General features: G+C 38.4%; 2 protein-coding genes and 1 pseudogene across 2 annotated transcripts; all 3 read right to left on the bottom strand.

The window, feature by feature from the left end:
- Window positions 1-77: 77 nt before the first annotated feature.
- On the bottom strand, window positions 78-6,885 carry LOC107741934 (lanosterol synthase-like). The gene is made up of 20 exons (XM_016554753.1): window positions 6,803-6,885; window positions 6,210-6,378; window positions 5,992-6,130; window positions 5,616-5,724; window positions 4,805-4,926; window positions 4,599-4,695; window positions 4,368-4,503; window positions 4,144-4,252; window positions 3,931-4,049; window positions 3,657-3,754; window positions 3,520-3,547; window positions 3,335-3,391; window positions 3,188-3,259; window positions 2,135-2,231; window positions 1,942-2,047; window positions 1,799-1,864; window positions 1,638-1,718; window positions 1,355-1,525; window positions 548-626; window positions 78-465 (listed from the first exon to the last, which is right to left on the bottom strand). Exons 1-20 carry the CDS (start codon window positions 6,856-6,858, stop codon window positions 328-330), a joined length of 2,049 nt encoding a protein of 682 aa, XP_016410239.1. The 5' UTR covers window positions 6,859-6,885; the 3' UTR covers window positions 78-327.
- Window positions 6,886-7,276: 391 nt separating this feature from the next.
- LOC107741913 (germinal-center associated nuclear protein-like) lies at window positions 7,277-19,798 on the bottom strand. Its single transcript, XM_016554719.1, has 31 exons — window positions 19,734-19,798; window positions 17,993-19,427; window positions 17,265-17,500; window positions 17,073-17,154; window positions 16,115-16,262; window positions 15,823-16,025; window positions 15,477-15,616; window positions 15,170-15,367; window positions 14,731-14,999; window positions 14,336-14,498; window positions 14,059-14,219; window positions 13,693-13,916; window positions 13,335-13,603; window positions 13,146-13,246; window positions 12,884-13,015; window positions 12,545-12,649; window positions 11,888-12,040; window positions 11,601-11,798; window positions 11,411-11,479; window positions 11,178-11,312; window positions 10,939-11,092; window positions 10,489-10,750; window positions 10,305-10,402; window positions 9,447-9,837; window positions 9,096-9,359; window positions 8,876-9,005; window positions 8,606-8,779; window positions 8,361-8,508; window positions 8,121-8,269; window positions 7,871-8,018; window positions 7,277-7,777 (listed from the first exon to the last, which is right to left on the bottom strand). Exons 2-31 carry the CDS (start codon window positions 19,356-19,358, stop codon window positions 7,604-7,606), a joined length of 6,444 nt encoding a protein of 2,147 aa, XP_016410205.1. The 5' UTR covers window positions 19,359-19,427; window positions 19,734-19,798; the 3' UTR covers window positions 7,277-7,603.
- A 500-nt stretch (window positions 19,799-20,298) lies between these two features.
- Window positions 20,299-23,804, bottom strand: LOC107741912 (sterol 26-hydroxylase, mitochondrial-like; annotated as a pseudogene).
- Window positions 23,805-24,651: the final 847 nt, after the last annotated feature.

Below are 24,651 nucleotides of genomic sequence, written 5' to 3'. Positions count from 1 at the left end.
GTTTCTATACTGAATTGATTTCAGTCAGTGCAAACAAAAGGGGGATTATAAAACATAAATCAGACACAAAACAGATCCAAAATATAAAATGATTTATTATAAGAGTACAGAAAATCGCTTTTAATTACATAATCATCTACAGGATACAACGCCTTGGTCTCATGGTTAAAAGAGCACAAAAATGAACTAAATATTCTGTAGATAATATTCTAAAGACTTTGATAAATCAGTCCTACTTTCTAAAGAGCAGCAAACAGGTTTGTTTCAAATAAGAATGATCTTTGATCAGATACTGCTTATTTGAGGCACAAGTACACAGTATCTGACTCAGAGTTTGAGTTTCCCAGCCAGAGGGCTGCAGGGGTAGAGCTGTGAGAAACGGCCCAGCGTCCACACAGGAAACACATTCCTGTAAGAGGTGTAGCTGATGGCACAGCTTTTATTGAACACTCCAGAAATGTTCTCCTGAAAACAAGGAAACAACCCAGCACATTTTATTAGAGAGAGACCTCAGATGAATTTGAGATCTAGCAACAGCTTTGCTCACCTGTGGCCAGTCTCCATTGGGCAGCTGCCTATCAATCAGACCTTGAATGCCTCGCTCGATCACTCTGATGTCAGGGTACCTAAAAATGAAATTTTTAAAGTAAATTAACCCCACTGAACCTCATTGTTTTCCATGCAATTTGCCATAAATCAACACTTTGAAAAACACTAAAGAGTCAGGAAAAAAAGTTATTGTAGGTTGCCAAACACTGAAATATGAAATACATGAAAATGTCATATTTACTCAAATTTGAGAATCATTTTCTAAATCATCCAAAAAAAATCACTTTAATATCTAGTTGAAAAAATCTTTGGATCTCAATTACTAGACTGTTGCTGAACAGAAGCATGAGAAAGTCATTTTTTACCCTCACAAGGGTTTAAGAAAAAGACATAAAAAGGCAGAGGAAGTACAAATAGCAATAGATATTACTTACACTAAGTACAAATAATGTTAGATACTATTTATACTTTCTTGCAGTTACTTGTATTTGTAGTTATGGTGTCTGTGCAGCTCATTTTGAACACAAAAAAATATATTGGTTAAATTGACCCCTAATACAATAAAAATAATGGAAATTATTTAACTACCTCACATATTTTGTATTTTTTTAGTCACTGACAAGCTACAATAGAGGTTTTCTGTTTTTGCAAGAATCTTTAGTATTTTTCATAATGTTGATTTTTGGCAAACTGAACAGAAAACAATGTGGGTCAGTTTGCCCCCCCCCCAACACAAAAGCTGTACCCAGTTTTTGAACAGGAGGGCAGTTCTGTAGAGGTATCTAAAAACTACTGCTGCGGTTACCTGACAGCCATCAACCCCAGCAAAGCCCAGCAGGTGTTGTGGATCTGTGAGTTCTTGCTCTGAACGTAGTGCCGCTGCTCACAGGACTCAAAGTCCTCGCCCCAGCCTCCATCCTCCATCTGCTTCGACAGCAGGAACTCACAGGCACGTTTCACCTCCACACAAACAGACCTGCAACACAGAAACCAAATGAATTAAGGGGTTAAATAAAGTGCAGTAAAAGAATATGAGCTGATGATTTATTAAATGAACATCAATATGAGAAGAAAAACAAATAACATGCCCATTTTGGAAAGTGTGGCCCATACATGCAAATGCCTCCAGACCAAACCAGACTCCATATGTGAAACAGACTCCCCAGGACCTAAGACAAGCAGAATCCTTCATAAACAGTCTAAGAAGCAACACAATAATGTCTCTGATTATAAATGAACCAACGCCTACCCTTCCCATGAGCCATCAGATCTTTGAACCCTCCTGCAGTAGTCCAGCCCTTGCTGAAGAGTTGTCCTATGTGATCAAGAGACGTGGTTTAACCAAACCATTTTTCAAACCACAATATGCTGAAATATTTTATTTGGCTGTACCTAATCTCTTCTGCTCTGTGCTCAGGATATACGCTGTGAAAGTGTTTCAGTGCCTGCATTACAGCTGAGGTACACTCAACATACGTGTAGTCGATCATTATATCACCTGGGAGAGAAAGAGGTAGAATCAGACATGTCAAGACCGATGAAAAATGCACTGTCAACCGAATATGACATATTACTGCATGCGCACCAAACACTTCAGATGGGTTCAACAGCTCCAGCAGTTTTCCACCACGTTTGGTCTCATACGTGGCAAACCCTCCATCAGGATTTCTCATGCTTAGCAGCTGAAACAAAATCACATTTTAAAAAAAGAAATTAATACTTTTATTCAGCAAGGACACATTAAGATTTCTATTTCAAATAAATGCTGTTTTTTCTATTACAACTTTTTATTAATAATGAAAGAATCATGAAAAAATGTATCACAGTTTCTACAAAAATATTAAGCAGCACAACTGTTTTCAACATTGTAATAAGAAATGTTTCTTGAGCACCAAATCAGCATATTAGAATGATTTCTGAAGGATCATGTGACACTGAAAGCTGGCATAATGGCTGCTAAAAATTCAGCTTTGCCATCACAGAATAAATTACAACTGAAAAAATATTATCATAGAAAAAAGCTATTTAAAATCGGAATAATATTTCACAATATTATTGTTTCTACTGTATTTTTTATCAAATAAATACAGCTTTGGTGACCATAAGAGTCATTTTTCAAAACCATTAAAAAATCCTACCACCCCCAAACTTTTGATTAGTATAGTGTATATACTAGTATATTAGTACTAATATTAATATATTAGTATAGTATTAGTGTATATGATTAGTGTGTTTATTCTGACACAGCTTGTGAGTTTGGATGCATTTCACTGTGTAATTTCATTGGAAAGATGAGCCATGCATGAACATTAGAGAAGTGACAATATATTATATCAGCCTATGAATAAATACTGAATATAATTAACGTACATTTGAACACTCTGTTTTAGTAAACATAGAGAAAAATATAATTTTTGAGGGACTGAGATTAAAGATGGGGAGTAAAGACCCTCTATATAATTAAAAGAAAAAATTATTTCAATGTGGTCTCACTTTTGGACTCCACTGTATTTGGATTAGCACATAAGCAAATTTAACATTGTCAATACCAACATAGTTAAGTTAAAGCTAAATACATAAACAGGTTGTAATAATAAAGAACATTATGTTTTTAAAAAATGGATTTAATCATCCTCACCTGGGTCAGATCAAAGAAATGATGGGCTTGTGTGAGGCACTCTGTAAACCTGGGGATGTCCTGGGCACCTGCCTGTTCAGAAAACAAGGCCAACTGATCAATCATCGGTTATGCACCAGTTTTGGTTTTATTAATAAAGATATATACCTCAAGAAATGCTTGTACTGCAAATGCAGTGTCCCATAGCTGTGATCCGTTTGTACCCTGATGGAAAATAAATAATAATATGAGTGAGAATTGTTATTAATATTGTTAATAATAACAACATTTAACTGATCAGATAAAACAAACTTCAGAACCCCAAAATGTTCTTCATAATGACAACATCTCACCTGCATTTTCATACCATCCAAACCCAGCCTGGAGCATTGAAAAAATAAAAATGGCAAAAAGAAAGACAGAAACCAATTATTATTATTGTTATTATAATACAATATAAGCAGGAAATTACTCAAATCAGACCACAAACCATAGATAGTCAGGAATCCTTGACACATGCTCCTGAAAGGCAGGTGATGTGGGTCCATCCACATGCCAGCGTACCAACATATTGATCGTTTTCGAAATCTGACAAAACAGGAAATTATTTTTGTACACAGTGTAATATCTAAGACTGAATAATTATTAAGGAATAGTTCTGATAAAACATGTACAGAGAAACTGCACACAATAAAACCAGGGATGTGGATTAATAGAGTCAATATTACATTATATAAAATAAAATGTATTCTCTTTTCTCTCACCGGGCCAATGCTGATACACTTAGTGAAGCGATCGTCTGCTTTAATATGGTCATAAAGCTCCTTCACTGCTTTTTCTCTCAGCATAGTGCTGTGATGAGCTTCATACACATTCAGGATCACTGTAAGATCAAGTTTGATAGCGTTATGTGACTTGTTATGTGAAATGTAAAGGGTAAAAGATCATTTTTTACAGAGATGTTACACTTCTCTCACAATAAGCGATAGTAAGCAAGGTGCTGTGTGGTGTGTACAAGTCACAAGCTGCAACGTTGTTCCTCTGAGCTGGCCAGTCAATAGTCGAGTATTCCTGGACATAGAGCTCCTGTTTAACACCCAAAAAACAAACAACTGTGACTGGATAGTAGAGTTCAGGCAAACAAGCCTGATTTTAATATGGTCTCAGAGTGGCCTCTAGTGGTAGCACTGAGAAACTTTACCTGTCTTAAACTGAGTATCAGTGGATCTTCATCGGCAGACAGCCTGACCGCATAGCAGTAGCTCATGGGCAGGTAGACCTGCCGACAGTGGCACCATAAAGTGGAGGGATGTGCCGGCACCCAGGAAGGGAACAGCCTGATGGAAAAAAAATTGCGAAAGGAAATCCAACTATATAAATGTTCAAAACAAAAACGACACTTTATCTGTAAACTAATGAAGTCTTGGGATACCACATCTCTGGAAAGAGCGTATTCATCCCTTCCCAGCTGTATACGTTGAGGATGGCCAACCAGAATTTACCCCAGGAGGGTATACCGACAGCACCACCTGTAACAGAGCAGGACAGTACTGAAACTGAACACCACATTATTTCATTTATTGGGTTACGTTACATATGAACATACATGTGACTGTTTGTATATCAGCAATCACAGACCTTTGCTGTGTAAAATATTCCTTGCGCGAACCATATCTGGATCATCAGGCCCAACTCCCAGAATTCTCAGGGTGGTGTAATTCAAAGCTGTTCCGAAAACAGTAGACTTATCTTCAACGTGCCTGGAAAATAAATATTTGTGCTGTTCATCAGGTCATAAAGTAATAATTCCATTATTATCCCAGTGAAGTTAAACATTAAAGGAATAGTGGACCCAAAAAGGAAAATTCTGTCATCGTTTACATATCTTCATGTCAATCCAAACCTGTATGATTTTTTTTAAAGATATTTTGAAGAATGTTGGTAAGCAAACGGTTTCTGTTCCCATTGACTCTCATTGTATTTTTTGTCCATACAATGCAAGTCATGGAAACTAAAACGGTTTGGTTACCGGCATTCTTCAAAATATCTTCTTCAGATTAATTTACATTTATGCATTTAGCAGATGCTTTTATCCAAAGCGACTCACAAAAGAGGAATAAAGTAATTTGTAAAATAGCCAACAATATTCGTAGTACACAAAGCCAGGTTTATTAGATAACTAGATTAGGAGGCAAGACAATGGAGAAAAAAATCAGCATAAAGGACAAATAAAACACTACCATTATGTATAAATGTAGTAGCATTTCAATAGTTTTATTCTTGCATTACAGTAATAAGATTGATTTCCTTCTCTCTTTTTTACATTATAATAATGAGATAATTTCTTATTGATTTCTTTTGATTTGTGAGTGAAATATAATCTGGATGCTCCTTGCAGGTATCATGAGATTCACCCCATATAATAAAAGACAATGTTATTAATACTCACAGGCCCCAGCCTCCGTCAGGCAGCTGCACAGAGCAAAGGTATCTAACCATTTCCTGCTTCCATGCATCTGGCAGAGGGATCTCAGCAATATGACAGGTTATGAGCAGACCTGAAAACCATCAACAAATAGACAAAAAGACAGTTTACCTTTACAAATTCTAGGTTTCTCAGTACCATTATTATTTACTTCATTAGTGGCAAATTCTAACCTTAATAATGCATGAGTTAAAAGCACAAAACATTTATTTTTCATATAATGCTCGACTGATTCTATTTATTTATATTATACATAATTTATATATTATCAGAATATTTACTTTCATCTAATGACTAAACAAAGAAAGTCTGTCCAAATGGCTTATTATAAATGAATGACCTGGAAGTAAGAAAAGTGGTCCACCATAATCCCCAGCCCAGTGTCCATCTTCAGCCTGGAGACGGCTGTAGAAGTCCATTCCCTTCAGTGCAGCTTCTACTGCAGTGTGTGCGGAAGGGGATGCTGAGATGAACTCACCCTGAGGTCAAGAAGAACAGATTAGATATGAAAATGAATATAAAAGTTGCAGTGTACTTGTCTGTAATGTTTATGTTTACCGTGTCCAGTCCCAGAGAGTGAGATTCCAGCATGCTCTGCTGTCTGTCCATGCTGTCTGCCTCCTCAGTGTACCTCCAGGTCTGTCTGCCCTCCACATTACTCAACCTCCAGCAGCTGAGCTCTGTCACTGGTTCGGTCTTATAGGGGCCTCCCCTTCTCCGCAAACACCTGAATCAAATCTTTAAATGTTACACTTGGATGGGCATAATAACAGTAGTACAGTAACACTTTTCAAGCATTTAACAAACCTTACATGTTTAAAAAACTGATGTGCATCTATTTAGAATTTCTTTCTCAAAAAATAAACAAATAAACACCTTGTAGTATATAAATATATAGTCATATAAATCATATTATGTTATTATAAAGATAGCATCTACAGATATGCATATAGTCTGCATTATAGGGCATTGATACCTTAATAATAATAATAATAATAACAACAATAATAATATACTGTTAATTAAAACCTAAAACGTCATAATTAATATATTAGTTTCTGTTTAACGTGTCTTATGGGAAAATATATTCATTTCATATCTGCGTGGTTTTAAAACATAAGCATTCAGAAATATTAAACAATTGTACTCACGTTCCCTCTGTCATCTTTAAAGAGCACGAGTAAAACTTGTAAACTGAAAAGAACATGCCATATTTCAGCTGATCGAGACGGTAAACGCCTCCTTAAAATCAGCATGGGAAATGTAGTTCTTTATTCCTCTTAAATCGTTCTCAAAACGGTATAAACATGGAAAGGGGCTTCATTCTTAAACTACGTTTCCCATAATGCTTAGCACTGCCTTCCGAGCGCGATATCGCATGGAGACATGACCAGAGGACAGGCCCTCCAATCACGTTAGAAACATAGCAAAATGGGCGTGTCTTTCCAGTTCACACAAACCACGTTTAGAGTGTCATGAATAAATTAATCACCTCATGTTAATTCGTAATTCAAAGGTTGGCCTGTAGCAATATGAGCAAAAACATCTTTAAAATATTTGTGTTTCTCAGTATACTAGGCGGAAAAAATACACAAAATCAGTAGTTTGATAAAAACAATCTTTATGGTTGTCCAAAGATATACATTTAAATACAACAGAATTATTGGGGTGAACAAAATACACTCAACTATTATTCAGAAAGCGGGAAAGTATGTATGAGAACAAATGAACAAATTCTAAATTACTGTTAAAGTACAAGGAGATACACACACTAAGATTTAATTAAACCTAATGAATGAGGCACATGACTTAAGCATTTTATCAAAAAATATAAAATTTAAAACAGCAAAAATAAAACTGCTGAGACCAATAAGCAGCAGACAAAAGACATTTTCTTTCAAACTGGGAGACTAGAAGTGGCATTCAGCAGCTGCTGTTATATTCAAACATCTTCAGTTCTCTACAATGTCTAAAAGACACTTCAGCTTGAGGTCACACACACGTTCCTCCTCCTTCTGACTTGACAACTCTCTTTTCAAGTCCTGCAAACGCTGGAACAAAGAAACCGGTCTGTTTTTTTCACAAGATGCAGCAGTCTTCTCAACAGAATCTTTCATTTCCACTTCCTTCAAATGAAAAACAAATGCAGGTTTAAGGCATTTATAATGAAAGCTGCTTTTTAACTTCATACTATCCTTAGTTATGCTAGAATACTGTACTTGTATGTGGAAGGTAGCAGCAGGGCGCTTGGAAGAGGAAGTCCTAACTAGGGGAGGTGCAGAGAGGAGGGTGGAGGGGAGGAAGAGCGGAAAAGAGGCAGAGGACAAATGATCCGCTTCAATCCTACGCTGAATCTGCTCTCCGATTCTAGATACACATATGAAAGAAAAAAAAAATGAAAATAGACAATCCCATAATGCATTATTATATCTTCTCAGTTTAGTGCATTAAAAAAAGTTTAAACCTAACCTCTGGCCCTCAGCATTCATCTCCTGAACAGTTAAGAGAGTACGCTGAAGTCGCTCCATTATGGGACTCTGTGTGCTGTCTGCATCAAAGAGTCTGTTTATTTTGCAAGGAGATGATATTTTCTCAACCAGGTCAGCTGTTTCGGTTTCCTTTAAAGAGCACAAAAATAGAGACTTAATGCAATTATAGTAATGCAGGTATATTAATCCAGTTGTGATGGTGTCTCTGGTATAACTCTACCTGTATGTGGACAGTGCCAGCAGCAGGGCGCTTTCGGGAGGGGGTCATGGTCACGGGCATAGAGAGGGCGGTGGAGGTCAGGGTAAGAGGAAACGATGAAGTGCGTAACGGATCCGCTTCAATCCGACGCTGTACCTGCTCTCCAATCCTACAGACACATGTTAAGAAATGGTTACTACAAACATCCAAGAAAAAAAAAAAAAGCCAACACAGTTAACTCTAATATTAAAATTGTTAATGCTAACCTCTGGCCCTCAGCGTTCATATCACGAATGGAAGAGAGAATACGTTCAAAGTGCTGCGATATGGGAATTTGTGCAGCATCACGCACAGAAGGCCATTCCTCTGTGTTTATGTGACTCTGAAACAGCTTCTGTTTGGGGAAATGTCTGGCCGTGGTTGGGGGCCTGACTTTTGACCTATCAGAAAACATTTACATTTTGTTTACATTTTTTGATGCAAGGCTGTTATGCTATATACTGTGAATAATACATATGTAAAACAGTGATAGTTACACTTCTAAGGCCAGCTGTTTTTCCTGATATGTCTGTTTCACAGCCTCTATCCAGCTATCAGGGGGCTGGAAACACTTCAGGCTGTCTTTGTTAAAATATACAAGAATCTCGCCATCATCCGTGAGGGCATCTGTGATTTAAAGAGTTAAAACATACATTTAACACTGGAACATGTTCAAAGCTCATAATTGGCATTATGTTACCAATCTGTTATTCTCACCTTTTGACACCAGAGTCTCCAAACTCCAGTCCTTCATACGATGCTCTACGCACAGGCTTATGATGTCGTCCCAAGGAATTTCGTGAAAGGATGGTCCATTCGTCTCATAGTCCTCCCAATCTGCATCACTCACGTGAAAGTATTGGTAGTTCACTCTTCTTAGCAGGTTCTCCAGACGGGACATTAGAATAGGTTGGCTTAAGGGTGATGTAGGGATCTGGGATACGTATTGGAATATCGAGGCACACAAATGTGGCCATGAGGCTGAGAAATAAGAAAAGAGATTAGTTTTGATTTCTTTTAATTAAGATAAAGCTACTAAAATCTACAAATTCAAGGATTGGAACCTACCACTAATTGGAGGCAGATCCCATTCAGGAAGTTGCCGGCTGAGGATGGTTCTCTTCAGCCACTCCAGGTGTTCTGGAGGGTTCCAAGCCTGATGAGGAATCAGCTCTCTGTTCTCGGGGAGAGAGAATTCAGGAGGTGGCCAGCAGAGACTGGACAGATGCTCTGACGAAACCACACCTGCTAGGAAACTCAGCACACTGTTACAGAGCTGCACGATAGGCTCCGGGTGCTGAGATGGAAGACCTGCATGTTTCCTGTCCTGCTTGTCTCGGTGTAGTCTGGAGTAGAACTCACGGCACAGGCCTAACTCAACAACCTGCAGCAGGGTCTGAGAGTAAAGGGCTGGGCCAGCGGGAGAACGGGCGGCAAGCCACCTGATGACATGACTCATCTGAAGCGGATCAATTATGTAAAGAGAATGTTTTAGTACATGTTACATTTTCAATAACCATTCAAGACATCAATCCTAATTTTCCCTGATAAGAAAAAAAATTATAAGCATCTAGATCTATCCATGCTTTCATCAAACATTATGTGCAACAGTGGAAACTACTTTTAATTTTAGATGCTCTTAAAAAAGTAAATGGAAATGTAAAAAAAAAAAAAAAAAATTTAATTAATTTGTGTAAAAAAAAATGGTAACTTGAAATGTGGGGCCCCAATGATTATTTGGCTACAATTTATCACCTTAATTATATCGCCCTATTTCACCTATTGAGCCAATAACTATAGCATTAAAAAAGTTCATATTTATAAGCGAATACCGATACAACTACACATATCACGCATCCCTAACACAAATATTTTTAACTATATTAAAAACAACTGTGTATTCTCAATATTTCTTTGCAGACCAACCTGCTCTGAGCCTTGCAGGTCAGTGAGGGTTGCTGGTATGTGGACGAAGATGTATTCAGAGATGAGACCATCGTTGACTAACATATTCAACATGAGTGCTGTGAAAGAGAGAGACAATAAAATAATCAGATTGCAGTCTTTAACAGTCTTGTCTACTATATTAAGTCTTTCCTTCAAAACTCGCCTTCTTCCAAACCATGATCATTGGTACCGCCCTCTTGGTTGCCAATAACAACCACAACCAGTGGTACAGGAGAGTGCCAGCAGCTGGCCTGCTGCACCTGCCTCAGCTGAAGGAGAGCAGAGAGCAGGGACACATCCTCATCCTCTTCACCCTGTCCAGCACTGTTAAGAGGGGGAAGTAGCATCAGAAGAGCATTGGTGCCATGGAGCTCGTGTTCCTCCAGCAAACACTGGTCTTCTGCACTCAGAGGGCCATGACATGCCTGCACACAAACACAGGGGTTAATCATGTCAATGTAGAGACATTTGGATAACTGGATATTAATGAGCTTCATTTCATGAGTTGGAATTTTTCCCCTGCTGTCCATTTTCTCCTCAATACCTCACTTTAACTGGGTAAATAATGACAGAATTGTAATTTTTGGGGAAAACTATTCCTTCTGAAGCTTACTTTTATAGCAATGTGAACTTCATGAGTCTGTCCCCTAATATTTGTCAAGCTGTGACTAATGCACAGTGTTTTCAGTTGCCCTTTGAGTTCTTTCTCACTCTCTTCGGATTGGTTTTCTCCACCCAATTTAACCTCAAGCCAGTCTGTCAGAATCCTGCATGGAAACAAACATAAAAACAAAAGAGGTCAGTTGTAATTTAACATGTTACAAGAAAATTTTCCACAATTTCGTTCCTTACCTGCTGGCATAGCTTATGTCACTGTCACAGCTGCTTGGCAACAGAAGCGTGGCTTTCCAGAAGATTCTGTCAGGTGCATTAGGGGTGCTTTCTGCCACAAGAGTGGGCATGTCAAGAGGCATCCATACACGCTCACTGCCAAAGGAGGATAATTAACCATTCAGACAATCATGGTGATAAAAATTATCTGCATTCTGCACATCTAGGCCACACTGTATCCCCACTGTACTTACCTCAGTAAGAGATTGTAGTAGTAGGACACTTTCATTTGATGAACTGCTTCCTGTCTCATTTTCAGCAATCTATATTATTAAAATTAATTGCCAGGAACAATCATTAAGATGCATTAAAAAAAAATAATAATAAATTAAAGCAAAGCAAAATAAAATAAAAAATAAAAAATAGAAATCTCCAATAACAGACCTTGTGCAGGAAACCGCCATGTTCCCAGAGTTACCCAGGTTGACCATCCCCTGGGCCAGGAGGTCCAGAGAGGGGCTCGTAGGGGCACTGGGTATGAGAGCCTTCAGTTTGAACCGCGGATCTACACAGCCAGGGGCTGCAGGGAAACCACGCATCTGTCTCTTTAGCTGACGACGCACAGCTACCACGTCACGCCACCTAAAGTATATGCATACAGGTTTCTATAGAAAACCTATTTGCTCCAGGGCTTCCTTTATACACAAAGGGAAATAATAAGCTCCTCAAACCTCTTGATGAACTTGCAGATGCGCCTCAACTCACTGTCCAGGATATCTTGTGCCATTGCGGCCACCTCCTCAGCCAGCGTCTCCTCTACTATGCTGTCGCATTCCTCCGCTGAGCAGCGAGTGATAAAAGCTGCCTTTTCTTCTAAAGCAAGCCTGGAAGGGAAGAACAGCATGACCAATTTTGCACGTTCACTGATGAATATCATGAATACTTGTCAAAAGTCATGTTTCACCCAAAAATCAAAATGAAGAAATATTACACTATAATAATAAATACATATATAATAAACATTTTGCAGAAATTGAGCTTAACAATTAAAATTATCTTAATGCCTAAACGTTTGCATTGTGACAATTTAAAATTAAGCATAATCCCATCTCCCCCCCCCAAAAAACCTCCTTCCTATAATCTAAACTCATATTATAAAACATATTACATTCTTTTTTTTTTTATATTACGTCAGATAAACCATCTTATTAAAGACTTAATTTTCTTTAGTCAAAACATAATTTCCTTTTTTTCCCCCCATTTAATTTCAGGGAGAAATGTGACTTGTGCATACAGTAATAATCCCTTACAACTGTTAATGAGGAAGCCAAAAGTGACAGACAACAGCAAAGAAAACCTCAGGGAGATATTTATGTAGGATGTGGTACCTTATTTCAGCCTCTGCGGTCACTCTAATGCTCTCTGTTAGCACCTCGTCACTGATTTTAGCACACAGTTCACCGCTGAACTGCTCAAGAAAGGCTTCCTTCCGCCTGACATCAAACACAAAAAATAGAAAGAGTTGAAAACGCTCTGGTTACTAAACATAACCAGAAATGCCTGAAATGCCATTGGTTTGTGCAGCTGCACAAACGTTAACAAATCAGGATCCAGTATTCAGAGGAAAACAGAGTTACCCCCCTAGATTCATGCAATGTGAGAGACCATTTCGAAAGGGAACTTAATATACACAAAAACAAAAGCACTGTATTAAAAAATTCACACACCTGGCTTCTTCCTGCTTGCGTTTCTCATCTGCGATTCTCTCCTTCTCAGCAATGATCTCTGACGTGGATAGTTCCCTCAGCAGCTGATTTAAGACTTCACTCACAACCGTTTCTAACTCACTGTCACTCGCACTGCAGAACACATGAGCAGACACATTAAGACACAAACACTATGTTAAAAAATTTGTTTTGGCTTTATGGAAGTGAAATCTTCTGGCTGACAAAAAAAAAACCTGTGGGTCAGAAAAGAAAAAGTTCCTACCTGAGGGCTGCAGACACATATTCAGCAGCTGCACGGGTTATATCAGAGACCTCGGCTTCCACTACCTCATTAAGCACCGCATCCACCTCTGCCATTATATCCTGCCAGAGATCATAGTGTCATTAGTGAGCTTATGTATGTATGTACCATAGTGTAGGACTTTGCAGTTAAAACTGAAAAGTGTCTCACCTGATCTGTGTAGGCTGGTTCTGGTTTGGGTGGAGGAGGAGGAGGAGGTCGGACTGGTTGTGGGGCTAATATGGGTTGGAAAACCAGCTGTGGAAGAGAGGATTCTGTTTGGTTCTTCTCTCCGGTTTCCTCCGTGTCAACAGGTTTTACAGGCTCTGTCGTGCCAGGGTGGTCCACAAACAGCCGTGGTTCAGCCAGAAGCCTTGTTGTCACCTGAGGCCTGAAGTCAGGCTCCATCAAGGGCTTCAACTCCTGCCTCTGTGGATGAGCTGCCAAAGACAAGGATTAAAATATCAACAGTAAGTAAAAGTATATTCTAATTTTCACTAATGAACTAAGAATCAAAGTGCATCCACACCCTTCAGGGTAGTTGGTGGAGGCTCAGAAGACAGGCCGTCTCCTGTGTACTTCTTGTTGGAGTCAAAGCTGCAAACAGGATTGTGCTGGGGTGGGTTGGGCAGTGGTCCACCGTTCACCACCTCACCAATCAGAACAGTTCTCTTCCTCTCAATGACCACAGACTTCCTCTGCGGTAAGGAGAAATCAGGCTCCTGATAGGCTGTGCGACTAAGTTCTACCATGCTGGATGAGAGACAAAATAAGGCATTCATTTTCAAAAATTCTGCAACTTCAAAATACCTTTGGACACTATTGCATTGAGAAAAGATCTTAGTAAAAAAATGTTTTTGTCAAAATCAAGACAGAGAAAATAAGTAGGACATACCCATCATTGATAGTAAGGCCATACTGTTGAATAAAGTCTGCGGCTTCAGTGGCATTGCGAAACATGAGCATTCTGACGAAGTCCTCAAGTGGAAAAATGGTGGATCTTTGGGATCCAACAGTAAAGGCCACATTGAGGATTTTCAGTGCCTTGCTTCTCACCTAATCAAACAGAGACAAAAACATTTTGTAATTAAAGAAACTCAAAGGTCTAATGAGGTGCAAAGTACTTCATAAATACTGCCTATAGAACTACCCTCTGGGTAAGATGCATTTACCTGATTGAAGTATCTGTGAAGTATGCAGCTGCTCAAATAGGAAGCTGCACTCACAAGTTTAAAGAACCGGACAAAGTTATTGCTGTTGAGTGCTGCACAGGCCTGCACAGCAAAATCCACCTCTCGAGACTCCCGTACCTCTTTACGGAACTGCTGCACCTCGCTGCATTGACACAAAACAAATCCATTTGTATCCTTTATTCCATCACTGCAAATAAGTATATTACAAATGTGTATTTCTCATTTACATTTTATTATATGAACTGAATCCATAAACTTGGTGTTGTTAGGGACATAGGCCTAATCTACTGTTTGAACTAAAGGAATGCCTTGACTATTGCAATGTTTTTTCGGCTTTACTGCCAAAAGAAAAGACGACAAAAGCAAGGTTTTACCGAAGAATATCTCCGTCATTGAGCTTAAGCAACACATTGTATTGGCGGAACTCTGCTTCATTGGGGCAGTACACCTCTTTAGTGGCTAGGTCTTGATACATCTCCTTTAGACTCTGCAGGCATTTTGTCATATTCTCATTGTTGATTTTTGCGTCAAAAGACATCATGGGTTCCTGGCAGAGGTGATGGGCACAGTGAATGTGGAAACGGGTACATTTCTCAATGAGCGATACTGTTTCTGGATCACATAGATGCTGCTGGGTAATGTCCTGCAAGAGAGGTTTAGACACATGATTATTACAAAATAGACATAAGGGCAAAATAATATTCACATTGACACATTTTATATCAATCAGTTTTAGATATTTTAATTAAAATCAACAGTTAGACACTTTAGAAATAGGGCCTTAGATAAAGCAATTAAAGTTGTTATGCCCACCTTCCGAATTCCTCTGGTTCTGTTCCAGACAAAGTCATACCAGTCACGGTAATTGCCCTCACCCTGGTCCATAATCTGGGTTACAAGGTAGTCCATAGTCATGCTTAGCACAGGAAGTGGTCTAAGCTCATGAGGGAGTGGTTCTTCCTGATCGGCCGAAGACCTGCTATACTCTTTGATAGCAGCAAAATGATCCACCTAAGCAGAAGGGGGGGATTTTATCACAAAACATTAAACTTTAGCCAAGATCTCCAATGAAAACATGGATTTCAGATCATTACTGGACTGTACTATGATCGTCACAAACCTTCTCTGTATCTGGAATAACTTCAAAGACACTCAGCTGGTTGCGGGTTTCTCTCATATACCGCTCTTTCTCCGGGCACATATCAGGGCATGTTCCCACAAACACTTTGGACATATCCAGGTCTGTTCTTTTGGGTCGAGCTTCAAAGACAAAAAGATTATTTATTGCCAAACAGATAATTTATCATCATTTATGTTCGAATATAAATATAAAATAAAACAAACAGCATATATAACATCACATACAATATAATTTTATAACCCTATAATAATAATAATAAATGCTGCATTTACTTTATTATAATAAGTTCAGTACTAGATAGTATTAGAGCCAATTAAGGCTTTACCTTGTCGTAAAATCTTGTCTCTCTGCTCTAGGAGGCGGTATCTCTCCTCTGCTGTTTCTGCCACCTGACCAATCAGAGGCTGCAGTACTGAGGGCAGGTTAATAATAGGTCGTTCTACACTCCGTTCCTCTGAGACTGACTCCAATAGTGCCTCACTCTCAAACTGGAGTGTTTTAGCAACAGACGATTTTTGAATCAGAGAGCTGTAACAAAAACAACATGCAGAAATAAATAAGTAGGACAAATAAGAATCATGCAAAGGGACTGCTTGATATTACATGTCTTAAATTACCTTTTAATAAGGGAGCTAGTGGTGCTGATGGGCACTGCTCTGGGAAGAGGCTTGCGACTAGGGGAGGACTGCAAAAATGCAGCCCCAGACTCTGAGTCCCCTGTCACATCTTTGACTTCTGAAGGTTTAGCAGCTTTTTCACTTGGACCTGTAAATGGCAATCATTTCATAAGCATAACAGTATGGGAGTTAACATTTAGTGCTTCTGCTAAATTAAGGCTCAAACAAGGTATAAAATCACATTTAAACAGCAGCCCTCATGTTGAACATGTCTCCAACATTTTTTTCAGATGTTCATCAGTTTAAAGCAAAAAAAGCTCTCATGTCCTAATTTCCTGTGGCCCCTGTGTTGTTAAATTAGATTTGTACTGTAACTTTTAGCAGCCAAAAAAAATGCAAATGTGAAAAAGTGAACTTGACCTCAAACAAGTTTTGTAGGGTCGGATTTGTTACAGTGGAGGTTTCAGTTCAAAGCAATGCCAAATAATATATGATTGGAATATTTGAATAAATTCTTTCCACTTTTTTTTTCACAAAGAAATGTGCAGCATTTTGTCCAAGCAATAATAAAAGGACACATTTAATTTATAATTTGTCTTAAATCTAATTTTGTTAAAAAAAATTATAATAATCGTGAATCGAATCGAATCGTGAGTTGAGTGAATCGTTACATCCCTAACTGATTGACAGTTTCTTTAAATATCATATTTTCATCCACAATATATTTTAATTTAAATGGTTCAATTATCAAAACCTTTTTAATCTCGCTTTTGTTAAAGTGATTAAATAAACTTAATTTTCAGCAGTAATTTTATTGGTGACATTTACACTGCACTTAAGAATAGCCTTTTGCAGTTTAACAATACCACAAAGCCTAACCAACATTTTACATTTCAATGAACTAAGATTTTTACTTAATTTATTTGAACAGCAAACAAACAACTTAATAGTTACTCACTTTGCTTTTTCCTTTGCCAAAATATCTGAATTTCAGTCCTCTGGAATTGCTTTCCTTTCTTTTTGGCTTTGGCTGCAGCTGTCTGGAAGGCAAGAGAGAGTTCATCTAATTAATCAGAAACACATTCATTAAATGTAACTACTTTTGTGGCAATGAGCATTTTGTATTATGTATTTAACTAGACATGCTCACATGATCTTGGAAATGCACGATGGCCAGATTCTTCTGAGGCCTGCAATACACCTTAAGCACTTTCCCAAAGTGCCTAAAATGCTGTATGATGAGGTCTTTCTTGTTGAGGTTGGGTGGGATGCCTTTGCACTGTATAACAGTGGCATCAGTAGGAGAGAGACCAGCCAAACTGTCTGTGCTCTCCTTTCGAGAAGCACGTCTACCTGGAGTGAGTGTCTGTGCTTCAGGCTTGAGTGCTACAAAGACAAGTGATCACAATCTTAGAAATGTTAGCAAGAAAAACTAATTTCAAAATAGCTTAGAATAAAAATTAGTTTATTAGAAGCCCACATTATAGATTTTAATTTTAATTTTACATTTATCAGATTCAGTCAATATTGAATATTTAATCTTTATTTTAAGATTAGACTTTGTTGTCATCAGACACACATAAAATTACTTTTAAGAACACTAATAATTAAATAACACTGTTAAATGTAATCTTCAACAAATCTCAAAATCAATATCCATTTTATCATATTGTACATTAAAATGCTGTGATGTCTAGATTTACTTGTAGCTTTTGAGTGTTTAGTGTTTTGGTTTTTGTAATTTACTTTTAATTCACTTACTTCAATTTATTTTCACAATAGTATAGAAATTTAATATATGTCAATAATGTAAAAATAATCACATTTCAGTATTGGTGCGCTCCTGAAGAAAATCACAAGAAAAGATATGTAACTTACAAACTTCCTCTGCTTTTTTCAGCACTGTGGGAGCCTGAGATCTTGGAGGTGTAGTGGCCACATCACTGCCTGGACCGGGTGGATCTGGTCTATCTGGAAGATGATCTTCTCTCTTCACTGAACTGACTTTGGATTTCATTAGCTCAGACAATGCATTGCGAAAAAGCCCTCCAGCCGGGCCACGGCTTCTCAGCAGGGGGCGTTTGGCGGGTTGTCTTGGTTCATCTGCCCCAGCCTCACTACTATCGCTTTTAGCTGCATTTGGATCAACCGGCTCCTCTTTACGTTTTATGCCAAAAGCCACAAAAGCGGTTTCTCCTCCACTGCTCTGTCCATCACCTGCTCTATCTTCCGTTCTTTGTGGGGCTTCAGTCTTTGGGTCCCCAAATCCAAAGGATCCAATGCCAGTACCAAATGCAGGTATTTTGTTATCTGATTGAGACTGAAGGCTCTGTGCTGTGAAGCTGAAGGTGGATGGAGTCGTGGGTTGGGAAGCAGGCGTACTGCTGCTGGAAGGGTTGGCTGGCTGAGAGAAGGTGAACTGAATGTTGTTGCCACCACCGAGCATCTCCTTTTGTGAAAAATTAGCATTGGAAAATGAGACCGATGGAGCTGCTGCTGGCTGTGAGAAGCTGAAGCCCAGAGCGCTCGGCTTTACGCATGAGAACAGCGAACCACTGGAGGAATTCTCCGTAGTACTAGTTACGGGCTTGGATGATCCAACAGGTTCAGAGGCTGAAGACAGATGTGAGCTGGGAGGTTCGGGGCTGACACTGAAAATAGGTTTGAAAACTGCATCGTTGGGTGGCTTGAAACTAAACTGGTTCCCACCAGCTGGATTATCAGTCCTACCCCCTGTTGAAGAGCTGGATGTGGCAGTGGGTACAGAGAAGGCAGAAAGCTGACTAAAACTGGGCTGGTTGGTAACAGTGCTGCTGAAGCTGGTCAGAGATTGCGAGGCACTGGAGGAAAGACCAAATGCAGAAGACTGAACGAAAGCAGAGGTCTGATCAAAAGCAGACATCTGATTCTGTCCTGTAGCTTGAGAATATGAAGGCGGTGGTAGTCCAAATCCAAGTGTGCCTTGACCCAAACTCGACTGCCCAAAGGCCGGTGCTGTTCCCAGAAAAGTGAATGAAGATGTCTGCCCCAATCCTTGTGATAACCCACTGGTCTGGCCAAAGGTAGGCGTTTGGCCGAAGACAGAAGGCTGGGGTGTTGGTTGGCCAAAAGCTGGCTGACTAAAAACAGAGGGTTGCCCAAAACCAACACCCTGTGCTGGGTTCTGCTGGGCAAAGGACTGAAATGGGTTTCCAGGCTGATTAGTGTTGTTTGGTGGTCTACCAAAGATGTCTGAAGGATTCATGATTTAAGATTTACTAATGTGATACTGAGCAAATCATCAGCTGGTCATGACCAACGTCCTCTGAACCCTCTAAAACAAAGATACAAAAGAGTTACCTATGACTTTCCATTTTATCTCAAACCAAATGTATAAGTTATAACACAAATAATCTCTGCATAATATGTGCAAACCCAAATTAAACATGTTTTAAGAGCTCAAATAGGAAATAATAAAAACGAAAGCTGCTCCAAGTACTGAACGCCGCCGAGTACGTTTTAACTCCCAAAACCAACCACCTGAGCACTAATATTATTTGTATGTATTTCATATATCTACATTATATATGTACAACAATCAAAAACACTAAAATCGAAAAGAAACAACAACTGTAAATACTTTGGTGCTGTTCTCGTCGCAGTCGGACAGGATGTTGATTTCTCTTCTTCGTAAATAACCCTAACCCTCGATTCAACGAGAGTCTCGCGCGATTGCGGCCTCTACAGGCAGGCAAGAGCATGACACCATAAGATGAAGAGAAGTACTGGAGGTGAATGGGCTGAAATAAACGAACCTTTAAAAAAATTATCACTCTAGGTTTTATAACATGCAAATTAGACAATAGATATGCACAAATGAGAAATATACTACGAAAATGCCACAACTTTAAGTCTAAGTCAAAGAGTAAAAATGCTGAAAGTTTTGAGTGGTTTAGGGGTAGTGTTAGAGTAAGTTTGTACAGTATAAACACCATTATGGAATGTCCCTACAAAACATGGAAACTAGTGTGTGTGTGTTAAAGGTGATATATTAGTCATTTCATTTGTTGCATAATTTCATTTGCTTATCTTCTATCAGTTGCGTTCCAATATTGATCTGTTGTGGTGATAAATTATAAATATTCATAATTCCCCTTCCACTAATACTGAACAATAACACAAAAGAGAGATTTTGGATTCATTAAAAGGTTTAATTGATTTTTAAGTTCATATAATACATATATCAGCATAATGAAATACAATTCACAACAACAATTTAATGGAAAGAGCTACAAAATTTGGTGAGAATTTTTTTTGTTTGTTTTACGTTGTTATACAGGGTCCTTTATATTACATATCCCTAAGCACAAACGAATTATATCCAGACAGGTAAAATAGTTGACATATTCACATGATTCACACTAGCTGATAATTTTCATATATGTACACAGACAGCTTATATCTTGCTGAAATGGTGGTATTCTTTAGCTATTGTTCAGAAGATGTCTTCTGTCTCTCCACAAAGTGGAGGTTCACCTGTCTGTCTGGCACAAGCACTGCACGAGTGAGTGACTGAACCTCACCCACAGTTGGGTCCGGTCGGATTTCAAACAACTTGATTAGCTGGAATGAAAATATACAATTAAAAAACACAATTTACAATGTAATATATCTGGTACAAATTTAAAAATCAATGTCTGTCTTTCTTACCCTTGCCAAAGCCAGATGCATCTCCAGTTCAGCAATGCGACGGCCAACACAGCCTCTGACTCCAAAGCCAAATGGGATTGACCCAAATGGGTTGGGTCTCGTTCTGCCATCTCGGAGCCAGCGGTCAGGTTTGAACTTCTGTGGCTCTGGGAAGATTTTCTCATCATGGCTGATTGCATAGTGGCACAGACTGAATGATGTCTGTTAAAAAAAAAAAAAAACTTCCAATTTCTGAACTGTCAACTCTTCTTTTTTTTCATTCTAACATTTTACCTTCTTACAACAATTTACCTCTTTAGGGAAAAAGTGTCCTCCAATGACAATATCATTTTCTGCAATAAGACGGGAATTCATAGGCACCACAGGGTACATCCTGCACATGAAATTATAAAACAATTATACACTACTCATCAAATGTTTAGAATAATTACAATTTTTTAATGTTTCTTAAAGAAGTCTCTTATGCTATATACAGTATACATGCATAAAAAAAATTATATTCAAATACATTTTAAAATGTGTTTAACTGTGATGGCAAAGCTGAATTTTCAGCAATCATTTAATGCAATCATTTAGTCTTCAGTGTGTCACATATTCCTTGAGAATTCATTCTAATATGCTGATTTGGAGTTTAATTATTATCAGTTATTATCATTTATTAATAATGGTTCTTATTATCAATAGCTTTTGCGGCTAAATATTTTTGTGGACCGTCGCCACGGATTGTTTTTTTTTCTCCTACAGGTGACTTCCCGGGCTACGTAATAAATAGAAAGTAAAAAAAAATTTTTTTTTAAATTGCATTTATTAGAAATAAAAATTTTGAATACATTTATTTTATCTTGCTCACCCCAAATTTTAAAACGGTAGTGTATTACAGTTTCCACTAAAATATTAAGTTGCACAACTGTTTTCAATATTGATAATAATAAATGTTTGCGCCAAATCAGCATATTAGAATGATTTCTGAAGGATCATGTGACACTGAAGACTGGAGTAACGACAGCTGAAAACTCAGCTATTACAGGAATAAATTAGTTGGTTTTTTTACTATAGTAATTAATGATTAAATAAATGCAGCCTTGGCTTTTTTTAAATGGCTTTTTATTTATTCTAAACATTTGACCAGTGTAGTCATAGTTTAGACATAGTATATGCCGAATTTGCTGTTTGGTTTGGCCACTGTCAAATGTTATTTTGACTTCTTAAAGATGTATTATATTACTCAACATAATTCTCAACCTTAATGTTTCCTTGATGACAGCTTTGAGGTAAGGCATGCTGTTCACTTCCTGTGCTGTTGGGATTCCGTCACCCCTCAAGACTCTGGTTACATCCTGATACAGAGCCTCTTGAGCTTCTGGGTCTCTTGAGAGAAGATACAGCGCCCACAACATAGTGTTGGAGGTCTAGAACATGAAGAGGAAAAAATATTTCAAAACTCATACGTATTTTGTTTAAATAGTCAAAGATACATTAAATGTCTCTTACTGTGTCCACTCCAGCCATCAGCAGCTCAGAAATACTTCCATAAACGTCTTTACTGCTCATCTTGACATTGGAAAGCAGGTAGGTGAGATACTCCCCAGCAACCTCCTGATTTGCATCCACACGCTTCTGTATGGCCTCCATCTTCATGTCAATCATTTTCTGCCGGTACAAGACTCGAACCCGCAACCTTTGGGTTACGAGTCCGACTCTCTAACCATTAGACCACGACTTCCCCACTGTATAACAGTGTAGTGTCAGGTTGGCTTCTAATTGTCCTCATGGGAACATGTAGCTATTAAGGGCATTGTGACAAGTCAGTTACACCCTGAATCTGTAAGCAAGCTGTATCTTCTGTTGTCCGATTTTATCTAATTTCAGGTGCTTATGGAAAGGAAATACCTTCAAGGGAGAAGCGATAAAGCTCATTGGTCAAGTTAGAAACCAGATCACCGGTGGGGCTCATCTCCCGCAGATAGTAAATCCGTTTGATGAAGTCTGTGACCACAGCATTGACCACATCTCCATACTGAACTGAGTCCTTTGGATGCAGCATGCGTTTGTTCAGCACTCTCCGCAGTTTGTACCATTTCTCTCCTTCTCTGTTGAAGAACATATTGTATTTTCGGAAGGGCAACAATAAACAGCACAACTTGCTAGAGTTCACAAGTTTACATAAGCCAAATGCACTTTGGCTGTATAAAATCTCCAGACATGACTAGTCTTGCATAATGTATGTGTCACAGAACAAACCTGTTACAGATACAGAACAATTGTGTCAAACATTTTTACTCTGTGAAAGGGCCGTAGCTGATGCCTTTCATGTCACGGTGCTCTCTCCACACATTCATGTGTCCTCTGGAAGGAAACTTCTCATCTTTTCTAAGGAGTTCCTCCAGTAAGTCCACACTGTTTATGGAAATGGATTGGAGGTTTCCAACATTCACTTTGTACAAAGGGCCATAAACCTGAATTTTGTATAACTGTAGAGATGAAAAACAAGTGGTGAAGAACAAAGAAGATGTGCTAGTGAAGAAATATCTAGTTGATTTTGAGATAAATTGCATTGTATCTCCAAATCGTTTTTGAGCAACAAATAAAAATCACACTGAGATCACAACTAGTACTGTATTATTTAAAAGTGTTCAATTAGGCAAGACAGTTGTTTCCTTTCTATTCAAGGTAAAAACAGTGACAGTCTGAGTACATAAATTAATCATTTACAGTCACACGATAAACAAACTATGGCTGTGGTATCTCTCTCTGTACCTGCAGCTCATGCATGCGATTCAGGTACCGTTTAAAGATCAGTCTGTACATCATCCCAAAGGTTTTGATCTCTGGGAGGTCAGCCACAGTCTTGAGCTTCCCGTGGCTGTCCTGGACAGTGACAGAAGCAGCAGCACTACCCACTGCCCCTCTCCTGACGTCTGTGGCCACTGTCATGGGCCTCAGAAAACCGAATCTGATCCTTCTTTCTGCAGAGCTCACTGCAAAACGACCAGCCATTATGGAAGCAGGGAGAAGAGTGAGGCAAAACACTGATCACATGGGAGGGAGAGGGAGGTGGGGCAAAGCCTCTCTAGTTAACCCTTCACTATCTGCTGTAATTTAATACTGTATGTGTATTTGTTTTTAAATGTGAAACTTTATCATGCACATAATGATACTTTAAGAATATTACCATCAACTGGAAAATTTTCTCCACTTTCAAAATGTCATCATTTGTGAACATTCTGCTAAATTTCTCCTTTTGTGTTACACCAAAGAAATAAGGTCAGGCAGGTTTGGAATTACATTAAGGCTGGAGAAACAATGACAGTTTTCATTTTGGGTGAACTATCCCTTTAAAAACCTCCTTTCTTCCAATTCTTACAGGGCACAGCGAACAAACAAAGGGTTTTGAACCTTTTAAAAATCACATACCTGTGTTTACAATGGCTGTTTTCCTTTAAAGAAATTTTTTTTTTTTTTCAATCACCTAAAAAGGTTAGATAATATGTAATATAATATTGATGTTATGAACAAAAAACAGATTTCACTCTGAGCTAAGTAAATATTTTGTCCCACTTACGCAATTACTGGACATGATTTAATATACACAATGCAAATCTCTGGAGAACCGTAAATCACTGGTCATTCTGCAAATGAAACATTACTGTAAACCACGGGAAAGACAAATAGTGCATAATGTCAGCTGTTGTTGCTTAACCAATACCTATAACAATAGAAGAAATTGACAAATTTTCCATGGTGTTCATAACTATTTGGTACTTCATTCCTTATTGCTAGATTTAAAAAAAAAAAAAAAAAAACTCAAAGAGAAATTAAGATAAGCTAGAGCATTAGCTATTGATGAC

The sequence above is a fragment of the Sinocyclocheilus rhinocerous genome, unplaced genomic scaffold, assembly GCF_001515625.1.
Source record: "Sinocyclocheilus rhinocerous isolate Xijiao unplaced genomic scaffold, SAMN03320098_v1.1 scaffold226, whole genome shotgun sequence".
In the NCBI taxonomy this organism is placed as follows: domain Eukaryota; kingdom Metazoa; phylum Chordata; class Actinopteri; order Cypriniformes; family Cyprinidae; genus Sinocyclocheilus; species Sinocyclocheilus rhinocerous.
Note: the sequence above shows the minus strand (reverse complement) of the source record. Positions and strands in the feature narration are given on the sequence as shown.

Excerpts from the sequence above, each read along its gene's own strand:
- LOC107741934 (XM_016554753.1), bottom strand. The coding sequence starts at position 6,858 with ATGTTCTTTTCAGTTTACAAGTTTTACTCGTGCTCTTTAAAGATGACA. Across the intron at positions 1,865-1,941 it reads CACAGAGCAGAAGAGATTAG|GACAACTCTTCAGCAAGGGC; the intron begins GTACAGCCAAAT and ends TTGATCACATAG. Across the intron at positions 466-547 it reads CCAATGGAGACTGGCCACAG|GAGAACATTTCTGGAGTGTT; the intron begins GTGAGCAAAGCT and ends CCTTGTTTTCAG.
- LOC107741913 (XM_016554719.1), bottom strand. The coding sequence starts at position 19,358 with ATGAATCCTTCAGACATCTTTGGTAGACCACCAAACAACACTAATCAG. Across the intron at positions 14,220-14,335 it reads TTCACAGATACTTCAATCAG|GTGAGAAGCAAGGCACTGAA; the intron begins GTAAATGCATCT and ends CTGTTTGATTAG. Across the intron at positions 8,019-8,120 it reads ATGAATGCTGAGGGCCAGAG|AATCGGAGAGCAGATTCAGC; the intron begins GTTAGGTTTAAA and ends ATGTGTATCTAG.